We start from the raw sequence: 13,781 nt of genomic DNA on the forward strand, positions 1-13,781 counted from the left end.
TACAAGTAACACCATAGAAATAGGTATATATATCTGCCTTTGTTAAACTATATCTACCACAAAGTCCATGTGTTGTATGCATATGCCATGAAGCCTGCATTGTGCCGCCCTGTTTTGGCAGAGAAAACAGCCGGTCACTTTGGTGCACGACCTTTCCGCAATGCCGTGACGTCATGAACAGTGTGACGTCACTGTCATTGTACATTTGGCGCCACGTCAGCTGGGCGAACCTCGGCTCAGTCTGAGGGCACCGAGTGCAGCGAGATGTAAACAAACAGTTTGTTGACTCTTTCACGACTAATTATAAACTCCTCACATACAATTATCACAGACTAATTGTATTACAAGATGCAGTGTTCACATAATAATCACACATCATCAATATTTACACTCTGTTAACAATTTTCTTACCTGATCATGCGAAGTTCCAAACACAACAAATGACAAAATGTCTAAAAATATTTTCAACAAGTTTTATTTCTCCTCAAACACAAGAAACATTCTCACCAAATCCGGGAATATACAACACGATGACGTGCACGGCACACCACGTCAGTGTCTGTAACAACATGTCCCCCTCCACCGTCTACACAAACACGACACTGACGTCACTGAGCGCCGCGGGACACGAGCAGTTCCACCACTGGCTGACGTCCCCAGTCTCTCGCCATGTCGGCCGCTGTCTGCCCCAAGTTGTTCCTGGCGTCGATGTCCACCACGTGCAGAGACAGCACATACTTCACCGTCTCCACATCTCCTCCCCAACAGGCGAGGTGAAGGATGTTGTTACCGCCCTCGTCCACCAGTGACACATCAGCCCCTTCACTCACCAGGAGCTCCACCACGTCTCTGTGTCCCCACCGTGCTGCCGCCATCACCGGTGTCCTGCTACACACTCTACTGTTGACGTTGACTCCCGGTGTAGACAGGAGCCGCTTCACCTTCTCCAGGTCCCCGTCCTTGCTGGCGTAGTGGAGGTCGCGGTCTGCTTGTGATGGAGTCGCTGTAACACAAAGTAAACTCTGTACTCATCCAGACATCTTTGTCATATATCTACTGTGTTCACACCTGGAAGTGTTGATACGTGACAGGAACATCGATACATGATGAACCACTTCCTGTGTGGATGACAACAATATAACGATGAGGGGAGTGGTTTATGTATTGAACTTAGAATAATCTATCCGATGCCCCTAAAAATGTAAAAGTCCATGATGTATTTACTGAGAAGGCAAAGAAGGTGTTCAGACAAACCTGTATTAGCTTGCCCGACTACCCTTGAAACTATTGCCCTGCCGCCACTCATTCCTGTAACCGTTACACTACCTAAGAAACAAAGGAAAAAGATAAGACACTGTTTATAGATCATATTTGTATATATCCCAATAAGGCAGATGTCCACGTCAACTCATCTACCCGTTGCCAACCCTTGACTGAGTTAATGAATATCTTAGCTCTATCTAATCACTGTCAAAACTGAAGTGAGTCAATGTGCATGTCACCTCTATCAACTCACTGTCAACACTGGAGTGAGTCAATGTACATGTCAGATCTATCTACTCACTGTCAACACTGGAGTGAGTCAATGTACATGTCAGATCTATCTACTCACTGTCAACACTGGAGTGAGTCAATGTACATGTCACCTCTGTCTACTCACTGTCAACACTGGAGTGAGTCAATGTACATGTCACATCAATCTACTCACTGTCAACACTGGAGTTAGTCAATGTACATGTCACCTCTATCAACTCACTGTCAACACTGGAGTTAGTCAATGTACATGTCAAGTATATCTACTCACTGTCAACACTGGAGTGAGTCAATGTACATGTCACATCTATCTACTCACTGTCAACACTGGAGTGAGCCAATGTACATGTCACCTCTATCTACTCACTGTCAACACTAGAGTGAGCCAATGTACATGTCACCTCTATCTACTCACTGTCCACACTGGAGTGAGTCAATGTACATGTCACCTCTATCTACTCACTGTCAACACTAGAGTGAGCCAATGTACATGTCACCTCTATCTACTCACTGTCCACACTGGAGTGAGTCAATGTACATGTTACCTCTATCTACTCACTGTCAACACTGGAGTGAGTCAATGTACATGTCACCTCTATCTACTCACTGTCAACACTAGAGTTAGTCAATGTACATGTCACCTTTATCAACTCACTGTCAACACTGGAGTTAGTAAATGTACATGTCAAGTATATCTACTCACTGTCAACACTGGAGTGAGTCAATGTACATGTCAGACCTATCTACTCACTGTCATCACTGGAGTGAGTCAATGTACATGTCACCTCTATCTACTCACTGTCAACACTGGAGTGAGCCAATGTACATGTCACCTCTATCTACTCACTGTCAACACTAGAGTGAGCCAATGTACATGTCACCTCATTCTACACACTGTCAACACTGGAGCGAGTCTATGTACATGTCAAGTATATCTACTCACTGTCAACACCAGAGTTGCTAAATGTGCATGTCAAGTATATCTACTCACTGTCAACACTGGAGTGAGTCTATGTACATGTCAAGTATATCTAGTCACTGTCAACACTGGAATGAGTCTGTGTACATGTCAAGTATATCTAATCACTGTCCACACTGGAGTGAGTCAATGTACATGTCACCTCTATCTACTCACTGTCAACACTGGAGTGAGTGTATGTACATGTCACCTCTATCTATTCACTGTCAACACTGGAGTGAGTATATGTACATGTCACCTCTATCTACTCACTGTCAACACTGGAGTAAGCCTGTGTACATGTTGCCTCTTTCTACTCACTGTCAACACTGGAGTGAGTCAATGTACATGTCACCTCTATCTACTCACTGTCAACACTGGAGTGAGTCTGTGTACATGTCACCTCTATCTACTCACTGTCAACACTGGAGTGAGTCTACGTACATCTCAAGTCTATCTACTCACTGTCAACACTGGAGTGAGTCTAAGTACATGTCAAGTATATCTACTCACTGTCAACTCTGGAGTGAGTCTATTTAGATGCCTCTTTCTACTCACTGTCAACACAGGAGTGAGTCTATGTACATGTCGCCTCTATCTACTCACTGTTAACACTGGAATGAGTCAATGTAGATGCCTCTTTCAACTCACTGTCAACACTGGAGTGAGTCTATGTACATGTCAAGTTTATCTACTCACTGTCAACACTGGAGTTAGTCTATGTACATGTCACCTCTATCTACTCACTGTCAACACTAGAGTGAGTCTATGTACATGTCCAGTCTATCTACTCACTGTCAACACTGGAGTGAGTCTACGTACATTTCAAGTCTATCTACTCACTGTCAACACTGGAGTGAGACTATGTACATGTCAAGTCTATCTACTCACTGTCAACACTGGAGTGAGTCTATGTACATGTCAAGTCTATCTACCCACTGTCAACACTGGAATGAGTCTGTGTACATGTCACCTCTATCTACTCATTGTCAACACTGGAGTGAGTCTATGTAGATGTCACCTCTATCTACTCACTGTCAACACTGGAGTGAGTCTAAGTGCATGTCAAGTATATCTACTCACTGTCAACACTGGAGTGAGTCTATGTACACGTCAAGTATATCTAGTCACTGTCAACACTGAAGTGAGTCAATGTACATGTCACCTTCCCAAATTGTTTGGCAGTCAGCTTTTCCAGGGAATTCACAGTAATAAAGCGTGATGTTATCTTCAACAAAAAGAATAACCAATCATGTCAAACACATTCAGTTGTCCATTTAAAAGCTACCTTCACGGTCGAATTGTAGCATAAATCTGCCCAGCATGTTACCCCTTCCAATCAAATCCCTGGCATTCCTCAAGATATATCCCCTTTAGGATTGTAACAAGTGACACAGAGTAGAGGACATGCATTTCTACTCGCTGGTGGACTATGTATCCGATGCCCCTAAAAATGTAAAAGTCCATGATGTATTTACTGAGAAGGCAAAGAAGGTGTTCAGACAAACCTGTATTAGCTTGCTCGACTACCCTTGAATCTATTGCCCTGCCGCCACTCATTCCTGTAACCGTTACACTACCTAAGAAACAAAGGAAAAAGATAAGACACTGTTTATAGATCGTATTTGTATATATCCCAATAAGGCAGATGTCCATGTCAACTCATCTACCCGTTGCCAACCCTTGACTGAGTTAATGAATATCTTAGCTCTATCTAATCACTGTCAAAACTGAAGTGAGTCAATGTGCATGTCACCTCTATCAACTCACTGTCAACACTGGAGTGAGTCAATGTACATGTCACATCTATCTACTCACTGTCAACACTGGAGTGAGTCAATGTACATGTCACCTCTATCTACTCACTGTCAACACTGGAGTGAGTCAATGTACATGTCACCTCTATCTACTCACTGTCAACACTGGAGTTAGTCAATGTACATGTCACATCTATCAACTCACTGTCAACACTGGAGTTAGTCAATGTACATGTCAAGTATATCTACTCACTGTCAACACTGGAGTGAGTCAATGTACATGTCAGACCTATCTACTCACTGTCATCACTGGAGTGAGTCAATGTACATGTCACCTCTATCTACTCACTGTCAACACTGGAGTGAGCCAATGTACATGTCACCTCTATCTACTCACTGTCAACACTGGAGTGAGCCAATGTACATGTCACCTCTATCTACACACTGTCAACACTGGAGCGAGTCTATGTACATGTCAAGTATATCTACTCACTGTCAACACCAGAGTTGCTCAATGTGCATGTCAAGTATATCTACTCACTGTCAACACTGGAGTGAGTCTATGTACATGTCAAGTATATCTAGTCACTGTCAACACTGGAATGAGTCTGTGTACATGTCAAGTATATCTAATCACTGTCCACACTGGAGTGAGTCAATGTACAAGTCACCTCTATCTACTCACTGTCAACACTAGAGTGAGTCTATGTACATTTGACTTCTATCTACTCACTGTCAACACTGGAGTGAGTGTATGTACATGTCACCTCTATCTACTCACTGTCAACACTGGAGTGAGTATATGTACATGTCACCTCTATCTACTCACTGTCAACACTGGAGTAAGCCTGTGTACATGTTGCCTCTTTCTACTCACTGTCAACACTGGAGTGAGTCAATGTACCTGTCACCTCTATCTACTCACTGTCAACACTGGAGTGAGTCTGTGTACATGTCACCTCTATCTACTCACTGTCAACACTGGAGTGAGTCTACGTACATCTCAAGTCTATCTACTCACTGTCAACACTGGAGTGAGTCTAAGTGCATGTCAAGTATATCTACTCACTGTCAACTCTGGAGTGAGTCTATTTAGATGCCTCTTTCTACTCACTGTCAACACAGGAGTGAGTCTATGTACATGTCGCCTCTATCTACTCACTGTTAACACTGGAATGAGTCAATGTAGATGCCTCTTTCAACTCACTGTCAACACTGGAGTGAGTCTATGTACATGTCAAGTTTATCTACTCACTGTCAACACTGGAGTGAGTCTATGTACATGTCAAGTCTATCTACTCACTGTCAACACTGGAGTGAGTCTATGTACATGTCCAGTCTATCTACTCACTGTCAACACTGGAGTGAGTCTACGTACATTTCAAGTCTATCTACTCACTGTCAACACTGGAGTGAGACTATGTACATGTCAAGTCCATCTACTCACTGTCAACACTGGAGTGAGTCTATGTACATGTCGCCTCTATCTACACACTGTCAACTCTGGAGTGAGTCTATGTAGATGCCTCTATCTACTCACTGTCAACACTGGAGTGAGTCTATGTACATGTCAAGTCTATCTACCCACTGTCAACACTGGAATGAGTCTGTGTACATGTCACCTCTATCTACTCATTGTCAACACTGGAGTGAGTCTATGTATATGTCACCTCTATCTACTCACTGTCAACACTGGAGTGAGTCTAAGTGCATGTCAAGTATATCTACTCACTGTCAACACTGGAGTGAGTCTATGTACACGTCAAGTATATCTAGTCACTGTCAACACTGAAGTGAGTCAATGTACATGTCACCTTCCCAAATTGTTGGGCAGTCAGCTTTTCCAGGGAATTCACAGTAATAAAGCGTAATGTTATCTTCATCAAAAAGAATAACCAATCATGTGAAACACATTCAGTTGTCCATTTAAAAGCTACCTTCACGGTCGAATTGTAGCATAAATCTGCCCAGCATGTTACCCCTTCCAATCAAATCCCTGGCATTCCTCAAGATATATCCCCTTTAGGATTGTAACAAGTGACACAGAGTAGAGGACATGCATTTCTACTCGCTGGTGGACTATGTATCCGATGCCCCTAAAAATGTAAAAGTCCATGATGTATTTACTGAGAAGGCAAAGAAGGTGTTCAGACAAACCTGTATTAGCTTGCCCGACTACCCTTGAATCTATTGCCCTGCCGCCACTCATTCCTGTAACCGTTACACTACCTAAGAAACAAAGGAAAAAGATAAGACACTGTTTATAGATCGTATTTGTATATATCCCAATAAGGCAGATGTCCATGTCAACTCATCTACCCGTTGCCAACCCTTGACTGAGTTAATGAATATCTTAGCTCTATCTAATCACTGTCAACACTGAAGTGAGTCAATGTGCATGTCACCTCTATCAACTCACTGTCAACACTGGAGTGAGTCAATGTACATGTCACCTCTATCTACCCACTGTCAACACTGAAGTAAGTCAATGTGCATGTCACCTCTATCTACTCACTGTAAAAACTGGAGTGAGTCAATGTACATGTCACCTCTATGTACTCACTGTCAACACTAGAGTTAGTCAATATAGATATCCGCTCTATCTACTCACTGTCAACACTGGAGTTAGTCAATGTACATGTCACCTCTATCAACTCACTGTCAACACTAGAGTGAGTCAATATAGATATCGCCTCTATGTACTCACTGTCAACACTGGAGTTAGTCAATGTACATGTCACCTCTATCAACTCACTGTCAACACTGGAGTTAGTCAATGTATATGTCACCTCTATCAACTCACTGTCAACACTGAAGTGAGTCATTGTACCTGTCAACTCTATCTACTCACTGTCAACACTGGAGTTAGTCAATGTAAATGTCACCTCTATCAACTCACTGTCAACACTAGAGTGAGCCAATATAGATATCGCCTCTATGTACTCACTGTCCACACTGGAGTTAGTCAATGTACATGTCACCTCTATCTACTCACTGTCAACACTGGAGTTAGTCAATGTACATGTCACCTCTATCAACTCACTGTCAACACTGGAGTGAGTCAACATAGATACCAGCTCTATCTACTCACTGTCAACACTGGAGTGAGTCAATGTACATGTCACCTCTATCAACTCACTGTCAACACTGGAGTGAGTCAACATAGATACCAGCTCTATCTACTCACTGTCAACACTGGAGTGAATCAATGTACATGTCACCTTTATCTACTCACTGTCAACACTGGAGTGAGTCAATGTACATTTGACTTCTATCTACTCACTGTCAACACTGGAGCGAGTCTATGTACATGTCAAGTATATCTACTCACTGTCAACACTGGAGTGGCTCAATGTGCATGTCAACTCTATCTACTCACTGTCAACTCTGGAGTGAGTCAATGTACCTGTCACCTCTATCAACTCACTGTCAACACTGGAGTGAGTCAATATAGATACTAGCTCTATCTTCTCACTGTCAACACTGGAGCGAGTCTATGTACATGTCACCTCTATCTACTCACTGTCAACACTGGAGTGAGTCAATGTACATGTCACCTTTATCTACTCACTGTCAACACTGGAGTGAGTCAATGTACATTTGACTTCTATCTACTCACTGTCAACACTGGAGCGAGTCTATGTACATGTCAAGTATATCTACTCACTGTTAACACTGGAGTGGCTCAATGTGCATGTCAAGTATATCTACTCACTGTCAACACTGGAGTGAGTCTATGTACATGTCAAGTTTATCTACTCACTGTCAACACTGGAGTGAGTCTATGTACATGTCAAGTATATCTACTCACTGTCAACACTGGAGTGAGTCAATGTACATGTCATCTCTATCTGCTCACTGTCAACACTGGAGTGAGTCTATGTACATGTCAAGTATATCTACTCACTGTCACCTTTTCTACATCAAGCCTATTTGTTTTCTGTATTTGTTTTGGTTCAACTTCTTCACCATGGGTAATTATGTCCTTCCTCCTCCTATGCACATCATTATGTTATACCCCAAACAAGGTCCCCCTTCTACATTATTACACCGTCCCAACCCGTTATACCTCACAAAGCACAATCACCTACAAACACCCCAAACAAGGTCCTCCTTCTACATTATTACACCGTCCCAACCCGTTATACCTCACAAAGAACAATCAGCAACAAACACCCCAAACACCCAATCTAAAACCAACAGAAATAATAAAAGATCATACATATCACCCACAGACCTACAACAAACCACAAAACATTTAAACCCACCTCACTACCCACCAACATAACCTTCGGCGCTCTACCTTATAAAGTCCACCCCCTCAGAAAAAGACAATCAAATGGCTCCACTGACACTCTTTTTATCATAACTGTACAGCTTGCAAAAGTTACCCACTGTGTCCCAAATGTGGCTTTGAAAATCACCTCATCCAGGAATGCACATGGGCCCCCTTCTGTGTAAATTGCCGAAGGCCACACAGCTATCCACAACGCCTGCCCCATTCAACAACAGCACATCCTTTAAACTAAATAAACATATCAAACACTCATACCTAGCAAAACCATACGACAGAACTACATATCTCGTTCTATTCTAACAGTACTATTGTATCTGACGAAGAATTTAAACCATTATCAGACCAATCCTAAGAATCCAAATTCAGCTCCTTCCAAACCACTCTCCACAAAACCTCAAAGACAAAACCCAAACCTAAACAACTACCCCCAACCTCCCAACCCACCACACACACACACACACAGTAACCATAGCAGACATACAGCCCCTCCCCCTATCAAAACACACTCACACACCCACACCCACAAAAAAAACCAGCCCCCCCCTCATCCCTAAACCTGCCCTCCTTCTAAACCAAAACACATGCCCCAAAATCCGATTTACATCAGCTTGCCCCATACCACTACCACCCAAACCACTCCAAACTTCGGTAAAAAGCCAGCAAACAAATTTAAAAAAAGCACACTGGAAGTTGTTTATTTAACTCTGCTATCATTTGCACTACACAATTACAAAGTACCATCACAGACATTTTTAACCCTAACTCCACCAATACAACACATGAAATTGCTACTAAATGTATCCCTACTTCTACAATTAACCACACACACAACCCAGTCCTATGGTGCAGCAATGAAATAATATATTCTATTAATATTCTATTAATATATATTATTTTCGCACCAATGACATGTCACCGGCAAACTTTCAGTTATACCTTAAGAATAGCAACCAAAATACTAGAACACTTGGGAACAAATCTAAAGCCATAAAAGGTACCACCTACACCCCCCAAATTCCAAAACACCACATAAATAATTACCCCAAATACGTCAAAAGACCAGACCACACACACCATTCAATTAATAAAACAATAAATATACATGACTTACAGAGAGCACTTAAAAACAAAAACACAGCCTCAATCACAGGACTAGATAACATCAGCTGCATCATTCACAATAAAATCCCAATTAAAATGCAAAACAACATTATTACAACTTTTCACTAAATATGGATCACTGCACTATGCCCACACAGTGGGAAAACACTCCAAGGTAGTACCAGTCCTGAAACCGGGGAAACCCAAAATGAACCTGACTCCTACGGCCTCATCTCACTCACCTCCCACATTTGCTAAATTAGGTAAAGAATAATAAACCGCAGACTCAAGTTCGAAATTTCCCCCCAAAATCCTTATTTAACCTGCACACAGCAGCTTCACACCCAATAAGGAAGCTTCAGACCATAGTTAACATTTAGAGCAAGAGTGAGTGAGTTGGGTTTAACGCCGCCTTTACAGGATTCCAGTTATATACCGGCGTGTCAGCTTAATGTTGGAGGAAAGCCCGAAGTGGAGCAGGCCTCAGACGTTAACCACTTCGGATTTAGAACAAGACATCACAACAGCACATGCATAAAAACAACACACTTTGGCCATATTTATAGATGCCAGCAAGGCTTACACATGGTTTGGAACAAAGGCATCATACAACAACTGGAAAATAAAGCCATCAATGGGCGTATACCACATTTCATCTTTTCTAGCGGACAGAATGAAAACAGTTAAAAAACATAAGACCCTATAGCTATCTAACACCTACCCATTACAAAATGGCGCCCTGCAAGGTAGCATGCTGTCGCCGACCCTTTTTAATTTCATGATTGATATTTTTCCAAATTTCGTCCAAAATGAAAACTTATCAACAGCAAAATTTGCATTTAACATTTCCCTCTGACACTCCACCACTTCATTAAACAACCACAAACTAAAACCCAATCTGCATTAAATATCATCCAAAACTGGTCTGTCAAATGGGGATTTTAAATCAATACCCCATAAAGATTGGCTTACTATTTTATCACGACAAATTCTACACCCAAATTAAACTTACATAACGAAGAAATCATTTTCCAAAAAGGATCACATTACTAGGAGATACATTTGGCCTACGACTAACATGGAAAACCCCATATTCATAACCTGGTCAAGTCATTCCACTGGAGTGAGTCAATGTACATGTCGCCTCAATCTGCTCATTGTCAACGATGAAGTGAGTCAATGCACATATCACATCTATCTGCTGACTGACAACAACACTGGAGTGAATCAATGTCACCTTAACCTCTGACTAGAACATCTTGATATAAAGATGCTGCATTGCAGAAATCGCAGTTTTGAAGACACACGGGATGTTAGGAACAGATCATGATATATGTTACTGAACGTGGTTACAGGCAAGAATTCAAAACGGAGAAGTTACTATTCCCGGATTTCAGATTCTCTTTAGAAAGACAGGGGTGTCTTAAACACATCCATAAATTAGACATCCAGTTGCGATCTGGTCAGACGTATATGCCCGGCTGATAAAAGTGTTGCATATCGGGTATTAGTTGATTGCACAGTAGGGTTGGGAGTTGACCATAACATGCTGGCTACTTTAACTTAGACATGTGATGGATTATCTACAACTTGTCTATGGTCTTGCTCAATTTTCCAAGAAAAGATTGATGTTACATTATCTGAGGGACAGGTTTGCAATAAATTATCCAAGAACCACATTATCATCACTTCTAACTACCTTACGCTGACTGATTTGTAACATGTATGAATGAAATGAGGGCTCCGGGGTATTAGACCCTTTTAGACAGATAATGATGAAATAAACTTGGCCTTAAATAGACTTGTAATTGATAAGTTATTTTCTAGGTATAATGTTAATACTACTGTGGTAGATTTATCGAAATTTATCATAAATCTATGCGATTAGTTTATACAACACAAAGTGGCTACAATTCGACCTTGTTGTCTACTTTTGGTGAGAAAAGAGAAATTGTTATTGAAATCTTCTTAGAAAGAGAATGCTCAATTGCACCTAAAAACTGTAAATATGAAACAGATGAAGCGGTTCTCATTTATTGCAAGTTCCAGAGGGAAAATCTTTACAAAACAGACGATACAATAATTAGAGACTCGAGTTATACCAAGGAATGGTTAAAGACTACATTAAAACACGGACTGATAATTTCAATTTTCCACGGATATTTTCAAGGGCAAACTGGACGATGACAACAACGAAATAACTCATACTTTAGACGACTATTTCGTACAGCAATCTCGCGTGAGTAATCAACCTGACATTGCAACACGTTTAACAGAACATTTAGTGTCAAACTTTAGGTGGGCTGAAATCAGTGCAGTGTTCTGTTATATGAGTGAGACGTTCGGAAGTCTGGCACGACGACAATCTTATGGTATCCAAGGAAACTTGCTATAAAATGGTTCGGAAGTTATTCCGAAAAAACACTCAAGTTTGTTTTTTTTATGAATGGTAAGAGTTTCGTTCGAAGGTCTGTTATGACAGGAGTTCCACAGGGTTCAGACTGAGGGCTTACACTTGTGGATTGAAGACGTATTTGTTGACGCTCGTGTGCTGCTGAAGACAGTATCTCAAATGAGGAAATTCCATGGTTTGTGTGTCTGTGTCTGTGTGTGTGTATCTGTGTCTGTGCCTGTGTGTGTAGCTGTGCCTGTGTGTGTATCTGTGTCTGTGTCTGTGTGTGTGTATGTGTGTATGTGTCTGTGTCTGTGTGTTTGTGTCTATGTGTGTGTCTGTGTCTGTGCCTGTGTGTGTAGCTGTGCCTGTGTGTGTATCTGTGCCTGTGTGTGTAGCTGTGTCTGTGTTTGTATCTGTGTCTGTGTCTCTGTGTGTATCTGTGTCTGTGCCTGTGTGTGTGTGTGTCTGTGTCTGTGTGTGTGTGTCTGTGCCTGTGTATGTGTGCATCTATGTCTGTGTCTGTGTGTGTGTCTGTGTGTGTGTCTGTGTCTGTGTATATCATATAGGAATTCAAAGATGATTTGTTCATATATGGTAATCTTACAAAGTGTCACACATCTTTTTGAAACATAAGAATCCAGACTCAACACAACCATGGCAGTAGATAGAGTGACACATATACATATGTGCACACTTCCATGCTAAAACAATTAAACACGTGGCAACGGTATCACTTCGTTTACTTCACAGTAGATCATTTTAATGATGTGTGAGGTAAGGAGGGTATACAATTGGCTCACATTTGGTACGAATCAAGTTAATGTACCAATACATGTATGATCAATCTGTACCAACATTACCTGATGTATCTGCTGTTTGCTCCTCTGGCTGACACAGCTTTCGAAACTCTACCTTCATCCTGATGTCCTGTATTGATTGGTCCAGTTCCTGCAGGAAGTGAAGGATGACCTCCTTGACCTCCGCGTGCCTTATAATCATATTTATAGCATCTTCACTGGTCGAATGTGCGAAAGAAAATATCAGACTTCCCCGAGCCACCCTCGTTAGTGTAGCACGAAACAACCCTCTGATCCTTCTGCCAAAGCGGCGAAATGACTCCCTGGGGACTTGAGATATATGTTTGTTGGGCGCAGGATTGCAGTGCCAGCTTGTTTCATGTGTGCCACCTTCACAGTTAAAGTTGTAAACATCTCCAATATGTATGTTCCCAAAATCTATATTCATAGAAAGGGAAATAGCAAAATTCATGTCAACTCATTAAATACGCATTAGCTGCCAATATCTACTCAATAACATTTAAAATATTTGCAAAGATCTGCACCAATATTTATATTCCCTGAAATTTTAATTGATAGGAAGGAAAATCTATATGATACATTTTAATACACGAACTACACAGTACAAATGTGCAAATAACCACACGATGAGATGAAAATATCTATTAAGAATTAGGGAGCCGTCTTATTGTACCTTGATGCATTTCCTTGACGTTCTGTGTACCGGATACATTGGAACGTATTGCTGTGCTTTCTCCATCCATTCCAGTAATGCTTTGACCAGACTCTGGAAGAAGATGACGTTCATGAAGACACCCAAACCAAATTTCTAACGTATTTTTCATATATATTAAAAACATATGACATGACAGTACAGTCAAGTCTCGCTTTATCAGACACAAATGATGGGTACCGATTTAATCAGTGCTTTTTAATCTCGCAC

At 41.4% G+C, this 13,781-nt stretch overlaps 1 protein-coding gene across 2 annotated transcripts in view; it reads right to left on the minus strand.

Moving 5' to 3' along the window:
- Window positions 1-518: 518 nt before the first annotated feature.
- The window catches only part of LOC139477925 (E3 ubiquitin-protein ligase mib1-like), a 54,969-nt gene continuing 41,706 nt past the window's right edge, over window positions 519-13,781 (minus strand). Inside the window, exons 3-8 of one of the 2 annotated variants that reach the window (XM_071260375.1) lie at window positions 13,533-13,625; window positions 12,902-13,276; window positions 6,406-6,477; window positions 4,000-4,071; window positions 1,255-1,326; window positions 519-1,003 (exon numbers count right to left, since the gene is read on the minus strand). In XM_071260375.1, the coding sequence (XP_071116476.1) occupies window positions 609-1,003; window positions 1,255-1,326; window positions 4,000-4,071; window positions 6,406-6,477; window positions 12,902-13,276; window positions 13,533-13,625 (1,079 nt within the window). In that variant the 3' untranslated portion in view covers window positions 519-608. The remainder of the gene's footprint in view (window positions 1,004-1,254; window positions 1,327-3,999; window positions 4,072-6,405; window positions 6,478-12,901; window positions 13,277-13,532; window positions 13,626-13,781) is intronic. The other variant, XM_071260376.1, reaches the window with a different exon arrangement.

This window comes from Haliotis cracherodii, unplaced genomic scaffold (assembly GCF_022045235.1).
Source record: "Haliotis cracherodii isolate W230 unplaced genomic scaffold, xgHalCrac1.p SCAF_37, whole genome shotgun sequence".
Lineage (NCBI taxonomy): Eukaryota > Metazoa > Mollusca > Gastropoda > Lepetellida > Haliotidae > Haliotis > Haliotis cracherodii.